A 19,977-nucleotide genomic window follows, 5' to 3' on the forward strand; every position below is an offset into this window, starting at 1 on the left:
TTTTTGAGTAGATGAACTATCACATTCACCCCTGTTTGGGTATTTTCAGTGAGAGTGGAGACTTGGGCCCAGAACAGCCCAGAACCAAGTCTGTTGAGCAGAGCCAGAGTTTGGGTGGCCCTTACGAAGTGCATTGTCATCACTGCTTCCTGTTTTTAAAACAGTATTGAAAGTGGAACTAGTGCAATATCACAAGTTATTCTTGCTCTTCTCTTGGTACACACAAAATCAGGAAGTCTAGAGAAATTGTTCAGCCAGTCTTAAGTGATTTACATTTTAATTTCTATCTCAGAGGTATTTATTTGGAGAGTTTTATAAAATCAATGGATATGTTAGACACGTGCAAAATGAACTAATTCTTCAATATTTCCATTAGTCATTCACCAAAGCTCTGTGTGACTCTTGTAAGAACATAAATGCATAAGGCATCAATGTTTTATGAGTAAAATTGATGATGATGATGAGCAGATACTATGTTACAGGAAGAACAGGGGAAATGGTGAATAGTCATATAGATCACATGAAACTTAAAGTTAACAAAAATGCTTGCTGTCACTAAGTTGCATAGAAATACTCACGAATACTGATTTTACAATATTCTACCAAATTTCGAAAGTTGAAGGTGATTGAAGAATGAAAGCATGGATAGAATATCAGAACATGATTTCAAACCCCTGTGAATATTCTTGTAAAAATAACATGGAAAAACTCACAAACTGGAGCTCTTCACTGCCTTTCTGAGTACATCCTGAACTCAATATGTATGTTCTTGGAAGCCCATTCAGGAATCTATGTACTTGAATGGATCCTGGGGTGGGAGGGTTTCTTTTGATTTGAGGTTGGAAAGGCTTCATAATGGAACTTGTTCCCCTTGAACCTCCTTTCTTAAAGACTCAAAAATAAGACCAGCATGGCAGGGCCCCCACATCGCACAATTCCAGGGAGCACCATTTGCTAGCATGCACTGCTAATTAATAACCTATCCTTAGTCACAAATGCTACCTCCCCCATATGTGGAGCTGACTGGTCAAAGCTGGTCTACTGCAAGATATTCCTCCTGCATAACTACAGGGGATCCCAGTTTGAGATTCAGGTAAATGCTACTCGGTGGAGTTAAGGGGAAGCCTGACTAATCATTTATGACACTGTCAATTCATTTAATCATTACTCTCTCATATACACCTAAATGATTCATGGAGAGAGTGGGGATATTTCAAGGATTTGGTAAGGGAAAATGGATGATGGAATTTCAGAAGTGTTGACTCTGTGGATGAGGCTGCGGAGGGACTTTGACATACTAAATATGAAAGGAATCATAGGTGCCTGGTAGAGGGGGGAAAAAAAGAGTGTTAGGAGGTAGGTGAAGGGAAAATGAGAAATTGAAAGATGTTAAAGAGAAAAGGCTGCAAGTGGGATTCAAATACAACTTGCAAAATTTGGCCTAGAACCAGCTTTATCCACTTCGTGTGAGTGGTTCCTACCAGGATGGAAGGAAGAGCATAAATCATCTCTGACCCACAAGCCCAGCAGTTACAAGTTTCACAGCTACTAGCACAGCTGTCACTTCAGTCCATCAGGTTTCCTTCCTCCTGTGTCCTCCCTCCTTCCTCTTGCACCTTCCTCAGTTGTGCAGGGGGTACTGCTTCTCTCTGTCTAGCACTCAAATCATCCATACAAGGCATTTGTATTTTATGCCAAGGAAAGCCCTCTTCCCACATTCTCTCCCTCAGAGATCTAGAACACCAGCCCCTTGAGCACTGGCTGGACTAGAAGGGGTGGAGTTTTCAGTCAATCCTTCAGCCTGATGAAAGGCTAGCAAGATGATCACATTCACACACACCAAGAATACATGCTATTTTTTAAAATATAATCCGTCATTAGTCTGTTCCTTGAACTTCCTTGGTACTATATTTTTCTTCATCACACACTTTAATATCTACCTTATAATCTCAGGTTATTTGAACACCTTTGCATTGCTGAGCTGCCTGAAATGCCCAACCTGTTCTGACTTAACTCCAGCACTGGCTGATCTCTTTTCCTGCTTATCTTTCTCTCCACTTCCCAGTTCCACCTGAGTTTAACACCATTGCTCTTCTCTGAACTGAGACATGACCCTATTCTCATTTAATTATGAATTGTTTCCCTATCACCCTGAAAACTGTAAGACTCTTGGTTAAAAAAAAAAAGCATATTCATCCTCTAATATAGTGCCTGCCACTTAAGAGCATCTCAATAAATATTGAATGGATAATTTATATTCTGCTGGTAAGAATCTTTAAGAAGAGGTTTTGTATTGTTTTCTGTATTTTTCTCAGTGCAATCTTGTGTTCTGCAAAATTAGAAAGCAGGAAATATTTGCAAATATGAGAATAATTATATAATAATATAAAGTTACTGCCACTGTAGAACAAACTGCAAGGGAAGTTCAATAAAGAGAACAAGTGGAGGGCAGTGGAGTATCAACAAAATGTAAAATGGGGTCAGATAGGAAAGGAAGTGATACAGGAGAGGGTGAAATAAGAAAGATGATGCTAACCGTGTAGTAGGGGAAGAAATTATCCAAACAGAAAGATCTAAAGAAGGAAGATTTTGAAAATGTTTTCTGAAGTCTGTCCCCAAGAAAACAGGCAGGAAAGCCAGATAAGAGGCATTTTTAAGTAACGCAGCCCTTTGACGGCAACACATCACTAGGCAAATTGTGGATGGGTTGTGCAATCAAGACGAGAATGCAAATGTTCATTTGACAGTGCAGTTTGCACAGACTTTGAGGAAGCAACATGTCCTATAAATGGCACATGGCAGGGCTATGTAAATACGGTGGCTTCACGCCCTTGGTCAGAAGAAAGTGGCTTCAGCCGGAGCGATTTGCCTCAGCAACCAGCATTACAAACACGGCATCCTTAGAGTTTGAATCTAATGAGTGATATGGAAGATCAAGTTTTGAATGCGCTCACAGGAGAACCCATACTTTTCTAGAAAAAAAATTATATGTTTAATTATAAATTTCTCCCCACCCAAATCCTGGGGCTCGGATTCATACTGAACCATTTATTACATTGTTGCGAGTCTGCCTAAAACTACTGAGCTCGGCAGATCTGCACTAATACTTCCTGAGCTCCTGACTTTAAGCACATCAGTGTTATGGACAATACAGGTCACACTGGTCCTCTTGGCTGCCCATGCACCTCACTGTCATTTTTTTCCAATGATAAAACAGAGGTCATGGACTTGTACAAGATCACAAAGGCGCCCATTAGAAACAGTCCTGCCACTGAAGTCAACGGGCACTTTCTATGTAACCAAACTAATTACCATGAATCCCAGGCCTCCATTCCAATGGCAATTTCTAGATTTTCACTCTTTCATTCATCCTTATTTCACTTCACAAAGTTCTACCCTGAAAAAAACTCATGATTTTAGTAGTGACATTTTCATAAATGTCAAAAATTCATGGATTTGCTTTGCTATTTGAAATAAATTTTACTTGACTAAGAAAAATTAAGGGCTTCAATAATAATTCATACACAGAATAAAACCAGAATTGTTATCATGTACTGGGCTATATGGAGAAATAACTTTAAATTATGTGCATATGATTGAATTTACTTTTTTTAAAAAGTTATATATATATATAATTATATCTTATTCTACTTAGATACAGAGGCAAGAACCTTATGCCTACATTAGTGGAGAGATTTGATGTATCTTAAAACTCTTCTCGGCCAAGCAGCTGTCATTTTATGTTTATGACATAGTGGGGACAAAGTCCTCTTTTATTCGAATTATTGTTTCAAATCTTATCTTTATTCTCAATTAAATAAATTTTTATAATACATCACTCATAGACACATGAAAATGAAAATATGAGCAAAATAAACCTGTGAAGGAATTCTTAAAACAACGTTTTTGTAAACAACTTTGTGAGGTATAACTGAAGTAAAGTGCAAGTATTTAACGTGTACAATTTTATTATTTTTAAAATAGGTAGACTACTACTACTGTTAAATCACAACCAAGATGACAAAACATCTATCACCACCAAAGTGTCCTTGTACCCAGTAAAATCCATTCTCCCTGCAACCCATCAGCTCTCTGCTGCCATGTCACTTTGCATTTTCTGGAATATTATACCAGTGAAATCATAAGTACCCAATATGTACTTTTTTCTTTGGCCTGGCTTCTTTCACTCCGCACATCAAACTTGTGATTTATCCATGTGGCTGTAAGCATCAGTATGTCATTATTTTTATTATTGAGCACCATTTCATTGTGTAGGTAAACTGGAGTTTGCCCATCTGTTCACCTGTTGATGGGCATCTGCGTCTTTGGGGGAAAGGAAGATGCGTACTCCTTCACTTTTCTGTCTAGTGTCCTTGGAAAGACTACTAGTCACCTAGTAATCCTTACTTTTTTCCCTCTACAAACATGTTTAATGTCTATCTCATAGGTTTTGCAAGGATTGAACCCCTGAACACATAGCCTGACACATAATACATACTCAATAAATATTAATTTCTTTTTAAGTTATAACTTAATCGCCTTACTGGTATTGGTTTTAAGTAACATTTTTCCTCCTATTAAAATACTTTCATTCTTTTCTGATTATTTTCATGTCCACTTACCGTGAACATCACCATAATTCAAGCCCCATCATCTCTTCAACAGACACAGGGTTACCAATACAGTTGGCTTCTTAAAATATCCTTTTTTTGGATTTCAGTAGCTTCTATAACTGGTGAAAAAAAAATTTTAATGTTTACACATATGCCCAGACTAGCTATGAATGTCTGCAGGGGTGAAACATGGAGACAGCCATCACCCCACAAGTGGATCCATTTCCAGAAGCTCAGAAGCTGCACTTGAGTTGTTTTACTAAATGAAATGATGTGCCCTTCATGTTGCTTATGGGGAAAAACAGTCGAAAAGAATTACGGATTTGGGGAAGCAACTATGGCCCTCCCAACCCATCCACTAATGCCGCCATAGTTTAGTCGTCTTTGTTTTTTTCCAAATTATTATTTTTCCACTGCCATTCCTTCACATGTGCCGACAATTAAACAAGTAAATAAATAATAAATAGTGTTGATTTTCTTTTCCTTCATATTCTTTGCAAATATTATGTCCAACTAAGCTACTGAGTCTATTCAGTTGGCAGGTGGAAATGCACAAAAGAATTTGAACTCCCCTGTGGAAATTATGAGAGGAGCGCTAGGGCTGAGCACAGTGCTAACAAGGCCAAGACGACGTATCTGATAGTCGGGGGACTGGTTTGGTTTTCTCTAATGTCATTCTACTCACTGAAATTTCACTAGATTGACACAGGTATCTGTTCACCTAAACAGAGTCTTGGTGGTCATGTGTGGAGGTGGATGGGACAGGTAACAGATGACAATGTGAATAAAAAAACTGTGTATCCTAAAGAAGACTTGTTGGCAATAACACTTCTATATAAGGAAGATTCTATTATATTGCTTTAGTTCCTCAATGGAATAGGAACCACACAGAGTATGGGGATGCTGCCTATGAACTCGGAAGACCTCTGGCATGTACAGTACTGTCTACACAATTTAATTGATTAAAACAATTACCAAGGAATGATCTTTTTCTTTACTGCCCAAAAAGTGGAGACTATATATTTCACTTACTACCTTAATGATTAATAGAGGTGTGCACTCCACCTAGAGCTTTTCACGAAAAAGTACATTTAGAATAATATGATATTTTTATATTTTATCAGGAAAACACTGTAATATGCAGAAATCTACAAATTCAGATACCTCTGTAGAAACACTGAATCCTGCCCACCAAGGCACCGGACCTGTGCAGATGAGAATAAAAAATGCCAACAGCCACCACGACAGGCTGAGCCAAAGTAAATCCATGATCCTCACCGATGCTGGGAAGGTCACTGAACCTGTAAGTCAATATTCCTAATGCCCCAAGTGCCCTGATACAGAATTTTAAAAAAAAGCCACACACACAAATTAGCCTTGTTTCATTTGTTTTCCTAATGTGTATGAGAAAGCTGGTTTTGTAATGTATTTATCTTGCCTACTTACAGTCATAATGATATCCCCAGTTGTGAGAGAAGAGATGGGCTTAATCCAGAGTGATAAAGTGGATTTGGAGCTAGACTGAGGAGCACCTTTGACTCATTTTAAGGGCCTCCACTATCATGCTTCAGTGTCATAAAAATAATGAGGTTATGCTAGCATGTGGTGTTTGCACTTCCAAATATAGTATATCACTTTGAAAAGCCAGAGGCTAAAATTAGCTAAGAATGAACTGAGAAAAATAAAGTCTTGAAAAAAATGTGAAAAATTGTTTCTTAAAATCTTCCAGCGATGTATGGTATTGGAAATTAGCATTTGATTTGGAACGAGTTTAACCAATTCAAATGGTGTGGTGATTTAAGGTTTGGAGAGGAAGCCATTTTGTCTTGATAATGTATCATTAGGAAGATTTGAAATCAAATAGTTAGAGATGAACTCCACTGCCAATTTCGTCCCTGCCCCTGCACGCATCCTGAGCCACTAAACACACTGATTGCGATGAGTCTCCTCTGGTTAATTTTCTTCCATAATGGTGGTAACTTGCAGCTGAGGCCATAGGATGCTGCAAAATTATTTATGCAATGTTAGCCACTCTTTTGGACCCCGGATCTATTTTGTTTCTCACAGTGAGCGCAAAAGCGAGAAATAGGTTAGCTAGGGACAGGCTGCGATTCCCAGTCATCCTGCAGAAACATGTGAGCTATTAATTGTGCGTTCTGTTAATATCGTAGAGGCCTATGAAATATTCAGCTCCCTAACTGAGTTATTAAATGAAATAAACTTGCTGAGTAGCATGTTACCAATTATACTTATTCCCTGTTTTTCACTCAAATTTCAAGTGCAAAATTAACCCACAATAATCTCAGGCACCTGAGAAATGTATGATTTTAAACATCCCTTCTTCAGTATTATAGGCAAATTTAGCATGAGGAAGCCAGTGATTATATTTTGAGAGTGAGAAATACATCCTTAGATAAGGTACCCAGAGATGGATTTTTCCTTATTTACTGTCTCATTGAAAAGTATTGTCTGCTGGGAGGCACAACACTGTCAGCTCCGTCTCTGCGTTTGAAGCAGCTACAGTGTTCTTCAACTATGAACTTGAGGCAGTGGTTAGAGTAAATTATTGGAATTTCTATAATGTATTATCAGTAAGAACTGTACCTTTGAAAAAGTTTAAAAGTTAAGTATATTTAATGATGCCTAACATATTTTATTGGCTGTGTTTAACAAAAGGCACTACGCCGCAGTTGTTTTTGACAAGCATGAAAACATCACAGCGTGAGACTGCAAAAGGAATTATGGAGAGAAATTACAAGTGATCCATCTCTCAATGAATTATCCACCTCAATAGCCCGCAGAACTCAGCTACCAATTAACACCTACTTTATTACATGTTGGGATGTACTTAATAACTTTCATGTGTTTATGCACTATTACCTTGACTGATGCCTCTTGTACAATTAGGCATAATTGGCATATCAATATGCAAAAGTTAAAAGGATTAACCCTCTTAAAACTAATGAGCATTTCTGTATCCAGCTGCTAAATGAGAGAAAATTAGCATTTTTCACTTTTGGGCAGGATTTTATCATGCAGTTTCTCATTGTTGATATTACCTTGTTACATAACTTTAGTTTGGGGGGTTATACGCTGGACTACTAGAGAATAAGAGTTTTCCAAAGTTAAATTAGCTATCATTATCGCAGCTTTGTTTCCTCATTCTTAGCCTGGACAATATGTATTCGTCGATAAGGAACAAAAATGAAAGTTACTTTGGTTATGTGTGCTTAGTGCATAATTATATAAAAAGGGTATTTCAGGGAGGATATGTCATTTCGCTGAGAAAACTTGGCTCAGAGATGCCATATTGAGAGCCTGCCATGGCGCTAATTTTCTTTCTGTCTCAGTTCTTTTCATCTCTTTTTTCAATGCACAATTTTCTGACTGGATACTGACAGAATGCAAAGTATTTTGGCGTATTTATTCAAACAAGCCTGTTAACGATATCTGCTCAGGCTAAACTAAGAGCTTGATGTTTCAGAACTTGACGGCTGGGGTGAGGTCAAGGGGGGAGATTATGAACTTAGGAGAAATAGGAGGAGATGTTCAGCAAGAATGGGCACACACGTTCACATGGAGCACGGTTTGTTGTAACAGAGACTCACACGTTTAATCTGTGCGTGGACAGATTACGGGCCCTTGGAGACTACGTATACGTTATGCATCTTATTTAATGCGCACTATGTATGCCCCCACACTGGCATGCCAGTTATACAGATCCAATATGGACTGCTTGGAGTATGTAATAACATAAGGATATGATATTTTGTCCTTAACACTTTAACTTATTACCAAAGGTTCCAGGGTCAAATCAATTATATAGTTTTGACATTGGTTCATAAATTCCTCTTTGTATACTTTTCAATTATACATTTAATATAACTATGAACTTAGAACATAATACAAAATTCTCCAAATATGTGATAAGAGCCTACTTGTCGGTTTTTAAATTTAGGAGTAATAGTTAGACATGTCAATATAAATGTTTATCAACCCTAATCCCTGCAACCATAGGTGACTTTACTTGTTAAATTAAAAGTTTTGATTACTTCAGTGCTGCAGAGAACCATTTCAATAAAGTAAGTATTGATACCCCATTCCTATTTTATCGGTGGTATGCATCATTTTCCTTAGACACCAAATAATCATTTTATGTGGTTAATAAGATCAATGCCTTTTCAAAATTTAAAGAGGCCATTTTACTACCTGGGAAATACTGGAGAGGTAGGAAATTTGGAGAAGGGAGGACACGGTTAGCTAGAAAATTTCCTGTTTGTGAGAGACATCTGGAGACCTCTGCTTGGTGGGAAGGAGTGCTCTCTGGTCTCAGTGATTTGTTGTCTCATGCTCAGCACCAGAGTGAGCCCTCTTAAAGGTGGGCTGCAATTTACCCGAATGTGCTAACCACAGAAGCAGACAGGAGGGTAAAGTAAATGGGAACCAGAGAAGTGTGCCTCTTTAAGGGCTGAAAAGGTTAATGTGCAATCCAGCAAATAGCTATTGCAAAAAGTTTAATGTGGCTTTGATGTTATTTATAAGAGGGATGCTCCAGCCTAGTAGATATTTTAGAGCAGATATTAATGCAGTGTGTAAGCAGTCTAAGGCGGGAAACTGCAGGCAGAGGATTGCAGGGAGGAGCAGTTCTGGCGTTTAATGCTGGTAGCTTAAGCAGCAACACATATGAATATTCACCATTTCTGTCTTGTAAACCCCACAGAAGTGCATTAATTCATTCATGGCCATTTTGGACAGGGAAATATCTTTCTGTTAATGTTCACATAAAGATTTAGCTTGAACCATTTCTAAACATTAACACATAAGTTTCCTGTCGCTTCCATTAACAGTCTGGGCTCCTTCATGTTTCTTTTTAATATATTATAAGAAAAAAAGAGGAAACAACTTTCTTTTGTTTCTTCTGGTATTATAGGATACTTGCCAAAGTTGTGGCTAGCCAAAAAGGCAGACATAAAAATTGCTACTAAAAATATACGCCTTCTGTTTAGCAGAGTTTTTGAGAAATATTATGAGACTATAAGACTTGTCCATGTTTACTTCGAATCAAGCTTATAGTTAGGTTTGAGGCTTTGTTTGCATAAATTGTCCTGAAGTGGATTCTGATATTTAATTAAAATGACACTAAATCACTTTGAATTGATAAGACTTGGCATCTCAAACAAAGGTAATTGCCCGTATTGGTTTTGTGCAAAAATAGCGCTGCTTGGAAAATGTGCAGCCAACACAGACTGTCAACTCCATTTATGGATCAATATGTGAAAACCATTGATCAGGCAGGCATGTATAACAGTAACACTTTGCATTTATTTGTTGTTTTTATACCACATTAAGGCTTACAGGATTATAGGGTTCCTAAATATTTTGACTTCCTCATAAATATATGATCTGCTGCATGTTAATTAAATGAGAACTGCAGCTACTTCTAAAATTGTTTTTAGTTTGATGATTTTCTTTTATTACTGTGGGTTGTATGATCTGAAAATGGATTAGTTTCCTTCTGCATAAAGATTATTAAAGCTTATTTTAATGTGCCCTATGTAGTGTGAGACGTGGTTGCCTTTTTGCTTTGAAATATATAGATACAGACAATTATTTTCTCTTACCGAGTGGCTGATCTTTTTTTTTTTTTTTTATTAACTGGGCATTCTCAGCGCTCAGGGTAGAATTATTTCCTGACGTATTCTGCACACCCTGTAGATAACGGGTCTTCTTGATTTCTCCTGATAGAATTTGTTTCCTTTCTGTCTTTTTATCTAGCTCTGTAGTACAAGCATCTGATCAAACATTATGTAGAAAATAAACTGATCATCTCAATTAAATTCTAGACACACACAAATATAATCTGAATTCCATTTTTCTGATTCAAGAACAAGCCTTATGAGCTGTTGTTATACACTGCATTCTGCAGTTAAATCTTTCTTATCTCATCAATGTAAGGACACTGTTTTGTTCCTAATCTTTATTGGACTATTGTGGATGACATTTGTAAGCCTTTGTGGTTTATAAGGAAAAGCTGGAGGACAGTGGAGTGAGACTCTCCACAGATCCAAGCCTCAGATATGACTATACAATAATGTGTCTTCCACAGCCATTTTCATTGCCACTGAGAGGTCAATTTTGTTGAGAAATCTGTTTATATCTTCCATATACATCAGGAGTGCTGCTTTCAACAAAATACTTGGCTTTTTATATGGTATTAAAACAATAATAAAAGCAACAAGATTTCAGAAAAAGCAAAAAAAAAATTGTGGAAGTCAAGGGTTACCTAAGGTAAGTAGTCTGCTGTAGAGCAGATGAAAAAGTTTAGTAAACTGAATTTGACTTTTACATAATATGCCCTGTGGGAGAAAACAAATAATAAAAAAAAAAACACCACAGATTTTTTGCCTGTCTTTGCCATTCCCCATCATCTCATGCTGTGAAAATCTTTAACTCTGTTTACCAAGCATAAATTGGACTTGTCAAAGGTTCAGAAAGTTTACAGCGACACTAAAGACTTGGTACTTCAAAGGATGAGCCTGGGCTCTTGAACTCACATACATGGCTGCATCGTTTCCATTTTAACTTGAGCGTAGCTAAATTTGTTTGTAATCTCCTACTGATTGAACATGGTGCGGAATGTACGCGAGATGAGACACATTTTTTTAAAAGTTAGTCCTATGATTATTAATTTGAATCCAAAACTCTAACCTTGTTAGCATCTGGACTTATTTCCATAATAACAACCCCTTCAGAACCTACAAAGTAATGAATAATTGACAACAAATGAAATGTTTTGATAGTTGTCGGCACAAAGCATGTTTAATGTTTTGTGTTGCTTCCTAGCTAATTATGTAGATGACACATTTGTCAGACCTTGACTGCCATTAGAAACGTGTTTCCAGAGGGGAGAAAAACAGGCTATTCATAGAGTAATTAACTAGAATGCTCAATGACCTGTGAGAGATTCAAATCGCTGCCAGTTCAGACATTGTTTTGTTACAGAAGCAGAGGGGTAATTAAAATTCCAAATTATAGTTCTATGATGGAGCATTTGTTTGTTGACAGTATACTCTTACTCTAGTTTGTTAATTCTTTTTTAAATTGCTTCTAATCCATTTTATAGCTTTAGGAGTCCCGTCTTTGAATTTACTGACAACTAATATTATGGTAAATTGTACTTCAGTGGAGTACTGAGTGCTTCACAGTTTCCAGGGAGCACAAGGTGGGTGGGATAAAAAATAGCTCCTTCCCTACACTGGCATATCAGGTGCTATCAGTGGAATGGCACTAATGTAGAACATCTTGTTAAATATTTTTTCCAATTCTGTATTAGGGGGGAAAATTCTAGCAAGGAATACAGAGATAAAAAGGAAAGCAACAATGAACATTGAAAACGAAGAAGGAAACCTGATTTCTAAAACAGAAATGCCTGTTGAAGGGGCTCTGATACCAAGTGGAAGGAGAGAGGAGTCAGGGCTGAGAAAGATTTGGGGAAGCATGTTGAGTTCAATGCTGAGGATGCAGCAGTCTGTAGGGAAGCTCTCATAAGTCACCCCAAAGTCAGGGCATGTTTTGCAGAAGTACAGACCTTGCATCTCAAGGTCAATAACAACCCTCAGGGTAATGGTATCGCCCATGGGATTTTTCAAGGAGTTATTGGTATAATTTACAAATGTAGAAAGCTACCATGGTCAAAAGAGTGAAATACTTATTTAGGTTGCTGAAAGTGAGAATATAGTTTTATTAAAAAGATCTGACAGAAGTCACACGGTATTTGAAGCAGGCGAGCTGACAGAGGCATCCAGTGAGCGTTGATTATCCCGAAGTCACTGTCAGCTAGGATTGATTTTCACTTTCCCCGTTTATGTAACGGTTCCTGTGATACAGCTGACCCTGAATCACGTTACCTTGTCATTTCTCTGCATGGATCAAGAAGAGATGAGCTGAAAATAGCTAGCTAGACACTGACCTTGAACTTGCCAGAAAAGTGAGAAGTGACAGTGGGGTTTTTCTGTAGTTCATGTTCAAAGATTAAGACCAACTGTTTTCTCTGCTGAGTTCACTGTCACAGCACAAGGGGGCAGAGCAGTACTGGAGATTATAGGTAAAACAGCTTCTGCACCAGCTTGTAAAGGCTCTGAAATCCCAAGTCAGAGCCAGAGGTCTTGTTTTTACATCTTAGTGTAGACATAAAGGAGAATTACAGATGAATCAAAATCTTAGGTCCCCTGATATTCATAACCAGTAACCGAAAAGTATACATTCTAATTAAAAAAGGGTACCTAATATTCTGTGTGGCACTGACTATGCTATTCCTCTAAATTATTTTCAGTGTCTTATTTAATTCATTTAATACACTTCTTTCTTAAAATAACATTGGAACCATAGTCAATGTAATTAGTATAGTTTTATAGCAAATTCCTAAAGTGATGCACGTCATTTTGCAGTACAATTCTATCAGAGGACAGGGACAGCAGTTTTATACTTATTAGGTATCAAGACCCCTAAATTAAAATCAATTCAATAAATAAAAAGAAATGGCAGTAAAAAAAAAAAACGGGGAAGGGGTGGGCTCTTCAAGCTCGATTTAGTAGAGACTAAATTTCTTAGCTGGGGAAAGACAACCTGGACAAGACGAGTATAGAGTTGATTCCCTTATACTGAGTAAAAAGAAAAATATGTAAAAAATATTTGGACAGTGTTATATGGTGATGTAAACCCACAAAATAAAAGCTAAAAAATGATGTCTTCCATGTGATTTACATTTGTCTATACTTTGCAAATGTTCCAATTTTAATACTTGCCTCCATTTTCAAAAATGTTGTCTAATAGATCATCTTCACAAGCTCAGTTCATCTAAGACACAGCACGTTGAACATTGTCCTTTGCCTGCTAGCACTTAGGGAAGCTAAATCATTGTTGCACTGATGCCTTGTGTGTCTCACACACGGCCCTCAAAGAACTTGCCGAGTGAAGCAGGGAACTGAAGCAGGTTGAGAAACAGAAGAACACTGACTTGATTATCCCCCAGGTTGTCAGTGCCTTATGTAATGGCAAAACAGCATCCTGGCATGTGTGGTGGCACAATGACACCGTAAACCTCCACGGCAACAAGGTCCTTCCTTGCATATAATGGATTATTCCTGTGCCCATGCACACACGCACATATACACAAATATATCTACTATACTTATATACATGTGAGTATATAGTGAATATATGTACATACCTCTATCTCTCCCCATACACCTATATACAGAGAGATGCATATCATATTTATCTGAGCTCATTTTTACATTCTAGGAAAAATAACCACATAATCGAAAAGCTGAAATATCAAGATTGCTTCAATTCTCCTTTTCTGCATATTAGCTCAAGACAAACTGACAATGTTAAGTTCTGAGAAATAAGAGGAATTCCCATTTGTTTCAAGGGTAAAATAAATAGGAGATCATTCTGTGGCCAAAATGAGGTTGAAACTATTCTGAATGCTGTGTTATCACAGGACTCTATAATACCTAGTTTCTGGCCTCAGGTAGAGAAAATAGCTTTGTGCTAAAGCATAAGCTTTCCAACCTAGACGGTTTCCATGTGTACGTCATGTCCCTGTGTTGGAGGGGTGGGGACACGCGTTGGTGTGTCCAAGATGGATGTCTCTGAAGGCAAGTCTGAGGCACAGTTGCATTCCTTGAGTGGCACTTGGCATTCCTGCTCCTCAGAGTGTGGGAAGACCTCCTGAGGGCCCTCTCCCTGGAAAACACTCTAATGCTTGACTAGCTTCTGCTTCTGAGGTCAAGGCAGACATAAAGATGTTGGCTGCAAAACCACTTCCCCAGAGTTGTTTTCTCCTTTCCCTTCAGTGCATAAGGCTTTTAATAAGGGCTTCCCGTCCCTGATGTGTTCAGATTCAGTTTATTGTTACCATCTGTTTAATTACCCTCTCAGGTTTGAGTTGGGAAACATGAAAGTATTTTATCCAGCCTTTGAATCCCTGTGTTCCTAAAGAGATGTGGGTAAAGTACTTGTCAGTTTTCAAAAGGCATATTGAAAACTGATAAGTGGAACCATCTCTAAACAATACCAAGTAAGGAAAAGGCAATGTTTTTTACATTAATGCATCTTGCAAGTAATTAGCAAATGTACAGTGGCACTCTCTCCCAGCCAGGATGCCATCTTCTTTACGTGCAATTTCATGTGCTTCTCCTTTGAGGTGATGGATTTTTATGATTCCCATTCCCTTCCACTGCACTGGCAGCAAGTTTATTGAGGGGGCGCTATCAGCTTCCAATTGTAACAGGAAGAATGGTTGTCCTATGTCAAGTGAGTTTAAGGATGTGCTAAACTAAAAAAATATCATATACATGGTGGGACAAAATATGTTTACAGTTGTGCATACATGAAACAGTTTATTCTTGTATTATCATTTATTAAGAATTGTTTTAATTCATTCAAGCAACTGTAAACCTCCTTTTGCCATACCTTTATATCCTCAGTAAAGAAGGACAGAATCTTTGGAGGAAGGTGAAAAAAACCCAGAAGAAATTCAGAGTCATTTTACTCTTTTCACACTTTGTCCTCTTTATTATTATTATTACATTCTACCTTTTTTTCTTGGAGAAACATCAGCATATCTTTTCTGATGACCTCTATAATCCCCGTGATATGGTGCACTTTTCACATGAAAAATGCCTTTGATAATAAAAGTTATACTCCTTAACACAAACCTCTCACCCCTTACGTCTAAATTATCTTATTTACCAGCATTTGGGTGAAATAAAAAAATAACATACAATTTAACAAAACCAAATTTGAATGAATACGTATCAAAATGTTTTATAGTCTGACTCTGAAACCATACATATAGTTAGAGAGATGATAGACTGACAGATAGATAGATTTTACTTTCTAAATCAACCAAAGAGGCCAGATGGCTGCTGTTGATTTTAATAAGTGAACAACATATATTTCCTGAGATTCTAAGATGATATTAGGTTAAGAATGTGTTGGAGAGTGTTCAGAAATGACAGTGTCGCTGTTAGGTGAGTGCTCCTCCACAATACCATAAATACAAACAACAGAGATATCGTTTTCTCCTTGTCCCTTTATGTAGAAACCAGCGCTGTCCATGCCTCATGATCTTACATTATTTCTATGAGGGAAGAGAAATAGTGATGACACTAACTTTCCTCCACTACTTTCGGACACCTGACCTGCTTTCCTTCCCACAGGGGAAAAGGAAGCTGCAGTCTTCATATTTTCAATGAGAAGGGACATGTGTCTCCTTGCATTGAATTGTCTGAGATCATAGCACAAGGTGACCCAATACAGGAAGACAGGAAAAGAAAGTGACAGTTTTGTTTGTTCATATATAAATGTCAACATCAAAACATGGGGGCAAATCCTAGAGGCCCACTGCCAGATCGCGAGAATTAAATAACAAGAGCTGGTGTTCGGTACTTAAAATGTATTCAAGGCATAGTCTATAAACAGCAGTGAAAGGATAATGAACAAATAAGTTTAGCTCAGGTGACACAAGCTGAGTGTAACTTGCCGTTCTCAAGATCCATGAGAAAGTGATTCTGGCCGATACATGATAATACATCACCCACTGTGGTCTTACCTATTGATCATAGCCTGACAATGGGTAACCTTTCATGGCAACTTCCTCTTTTACTATGAATTATTGACAGTGTTAATGCCAATAGCACATGATCAAATAGACAGGAAAGAAGTTTACATTCCTGGGAGTGCTATCCTTAACCTCCATAGTGGAAAAAGAAAAAAAGAAAGAAGAAGCGTTCCTTCCTGTCTTCAAGATACTAATGAATAGCTTTGACTTTCACACAGATTATTAACGTGACATCTTTATAATTCTCATCTACAACATATATAATAAAGCCTTGTATTGAAAGTAACTTTGTAATTGTTATTTTTACCCTACTGTTCTCTATCTTATATAACAAATATCCTAGGAAATGTTACTCTAATGGTATGTCCTGAGATCCCTGCCTGAATGATTTTCTCCTCGCGGAGTGGCCATCACCCAACCCTGCCTCTGAGTTCCTCTAAGAATCCCCGAAGTGGAAAGTGGGCCTGCAGGTCAACTACTTTCGTCTGTTCATTCCGTAGCCCATGCTTTAATCCATGCAACAGATATTTATTGCCATCTATTTTATATCAGAGCCTGCTGTAAAAGCTGAGGACACAAAACCAAAGGATTCTCTATCCTGTTGGAGGTTACGGTCCGGCAAAGCAGACTCCTTTTCCCGGGGTAGCCGGGCTCAGCTCCTTCAGTACCTAGGCCTCATCATTGTCGCTGCCAGCACCTCCTCACTCTCAACCACAGTATTAGCACCATGAACTTTACATGTTGTGGCAAATATTGTTGTACAGTGTTTAAATGTGGCTTGTGAAATGCGACCTTCACTCCCTCTTTCTGTAGATGGATTTCTGTGGGTTGTAAATCTCAAATGATTTTTTTGAAATTTAAAATTGGGGGACTGCCGCCTTATTTTAACCTACTTTAAACTCTCTTTTGCACACTTTGGCATATTTCCTGTCTTGTCTCCTTTGGCGTGCACAGTTACTAAAGTACTTTCTTTGGTAAAAGGCTGAGGTGCAATATTCTTACCTGGTTAAACTTTATTCATCACCCATTCTTATACCCCTTTCCTTAGTCTTAATGAATGTATAATAAAATTTTGAGTTGAATTTTTTGAATAAAAATTAAAATGTTAGTGTGTTTTCTTGTCATCTATGACTGTTTATATTTTCGACATGAAATTTGAAAATGGATCCAATTTAGACTTTTACAGAACACTCAAAATTTTTACCTAGTTCTTTTTATCATTTAAAATTTTTTTCATATTTTTCCCATTGCCATTTAGTCTCCTTATTCTCCCTCCCCCCAGAATCACCACACTGTTGTTGTTCTTAAGTCCTTCTTCCTTTTTGCTCCATCCCTCCACTCCCTAAACTCTTCCTCCCTTAGCTGGCATCCTGCTCTCCATCTATGAGCCTGTCTTTATTTCTGGACTATTAAAAAGTTTTATTGTAAACTTTGCTTTGGGGGTCTGGCTGAACACTATCCTCCAAGTAAGTCTGTCAATTTTTTATTGTGTTGATTGGGAAAAGGGTGATCTAATTTACAAACCTACCTAAGTAGTCCTCATCATTAATGTTGTTCTTGCCCATTTAGGAAGAGCTTGCTGTACTAGCCCTGAAAACCCGTTGCCAGCCCTGACACCAATGTGCGCCTGCATTAAAATGGAGGCTATAACAGGAAGCAAAGATCAGAGCACATAGGCTCAGCTGGCAGTAGAAGCTCTTTTCAGGATTACTCCATTCTGGGAAAAAAAAGAAAAAAAAAATCCTTTTGAAGGCTAATTTCTTCAAATTGCGCAGACAAAGTAGGGCCAGAATAGAATAACATCCAGGTGTTAAAATGTACTAATAAATTAACCAGTTTAAAGATTTAGCTCTGCCCAAGGTAAGTTGATCCTCAGATCTTTTTGATTACTTGACCATGCACAAAATAAGCTCTTTTAAGACCACACAGTTCTTTGTTTTTCTTAAGTATGTGTAATTGGGAAGCAGTCATGCTATGAGAATGGACAAGGAAACACATAAGATTTTGGATGCAGAAGGAGAACTGTTTTGTGTCTTTTGCTATGATCTGAGCTCCTCTCCATTCATGTTCTCCTTTCCACTTCTGAAGCCCCCAGTGCCTGCCTGACGGCTTAGCAGAAACCTGTGTTGGATCATCCATGCTTCCCAAGATCACCAGCATGCACCTCGAGCTCCAAAAGCTTCTCATTACCTATGTTTCAAGGACCTGTTTAAGAACAATATTGACTTCATAGGTGCTATTTTCACATTAAACAGTGAAGCTAATAAGTCTAAAACAGGAGTTACCGCCAAGTGACTAACTCAGATTTGCCCACAGTATTTTTGTTTCACTGGGATGGCATTTTAAAATTTTTGTATTTGAAATTTTATTAGGGTTATGATATCTTCATCAATTTATGCAAAATGCTTGACTGGCCCTGAAGACATTTTAGTTTGTAATCTTTTTTTTTCAATTTTTAAATTATTTATTATTGTTCAATTACAGTTGTCTGCATTTTCTCCCCACCCCTCTACCCCACCCCAGCCAAACCCACCTCCCTACCCTGTTTCCACCCTCCCCCTTGGTTTAGTTTGTAATCTTCAAGTCATTTCTTTGACTGGTCTTCTCAGGTGAGAGCATAATGGGGCGAGTCAGAAGCCGACAATTGTTAGTTATAAACTTGGAAATTCAGAGGATGACAATTGTCAGTCAGACATTTGGAAATGTAGTCTCTACCACATTTTACTGACAGTGTAAAAACAGTCTGTTATATAACTAAATATGAATAATTTTCTTATTCAGAGTTTCTCATTTGGGTTTAATTTCAATTTTAGACTTTTACATTATTATAAATTAACAAACATCTTGCTGCCTTTTCGACAACACTAAAAAATAACTGTGATTATCTATGGAAATGGTGTTTTTTTGTCACCAAGTTATAAATACTCTGTTTATTCTGGGTTATCTCCGATTTAACTTTTGTGGGGTTTGTTCAGTAGTTCTGCAAACTCAGTGCAAAGCAACTTTGTATGTGGTGAATCAGTGTACTTCCAAATCATATGAAAAAGAGTCACACCAGGCCCTTAAAAATGAGGAGTGATGCTACCTAACAGTTCACAATATTATACAAAATTCAAGTCGACTTAAATGTGACTAATCATCTTATTACTTACCATTCATTTTACATTCTTTTAAATTAAATTAAATTTGAATACTTTAAAACGTTGTTAGAATTTTTCATTTTGTTTTTAATTGACATTTAACATCCATAAGAAGTGAAACAAAAAAGTGAACACAAACAATCTCAATTCATTTTTTTATAGCCAAAATTTCTTTTCTGGAGCATCTGTTCCACCAGTCTGAAGCTATGTGCCTTTATAAAGCAAGGCTAAGTTCACATGAGGAAGAAAAAATTCCTTTAAACAATGATCGATGGGTTTTCAGAGATCTCTAGACTTGCATCTTGCATGTTGAACCTAACCAAAAAATGTGTTTTATTTGGCCTAGATGGTGCTTTCTTCTTCTTTCTTTTTAATTGAGTAGACACCTTAATTTAGCATTGTAAGCTTTCACATAAAATTTTGTATATGTGATATCTCTAAATATCCCAGAAATTTTGACATTACTGTGCTGACTCCCCAAAGAGCAGGTGATAACCAGCCACAGGTGAATAGCTATTGCCTGTCTAGACGGCCCAGTGCTGCCTACTTCCCAGCAGTTGAACCAGGCTCCCTTGACCTTGAACCAGGTCAAATC

General features: G+C 37.6%; 1 protein-coding gene across 1 annotated transcript in view; it reads left to right on the forward strand.

Annotated features, from left to right (window-relative positions):
- The window catches only part of ARHGAP15 (Rho GTPase activating protein 15), a 619,281-nt gene that overhangs the window by 24,854 nt on the left and 574,450 nt on the right, over nucleotides 1-19,977 (forward strand). The window contains exon 2 of the mRNA XM_024569724.3: nucleotides 5,738-5,916. Coding sequence (XP_024425492.2) covers nucleotides 5,752-5,916 — 165 coding nt within the window. The 5' untranslated portion in view covers nucleotides 5,738-5,751. The remainder of the gene's footprint in view (nucleotides 1-5,737; nucleotides 5,917-19,977) is intronic.

Source organism: Desmodus rotundus, chromosome 2, assembly GCF_022682495.2.
Source record: "Desmodus rotundus isolate HL8 chromosome 2, HLdesRot8A.1, whole genome shotgun sequence".
NCBI lineage: Eukaryota > Metazoa > Chordata > Mammalia > Chiroptera > Phyllostomidae > Desmodus > Desmodus rotundus.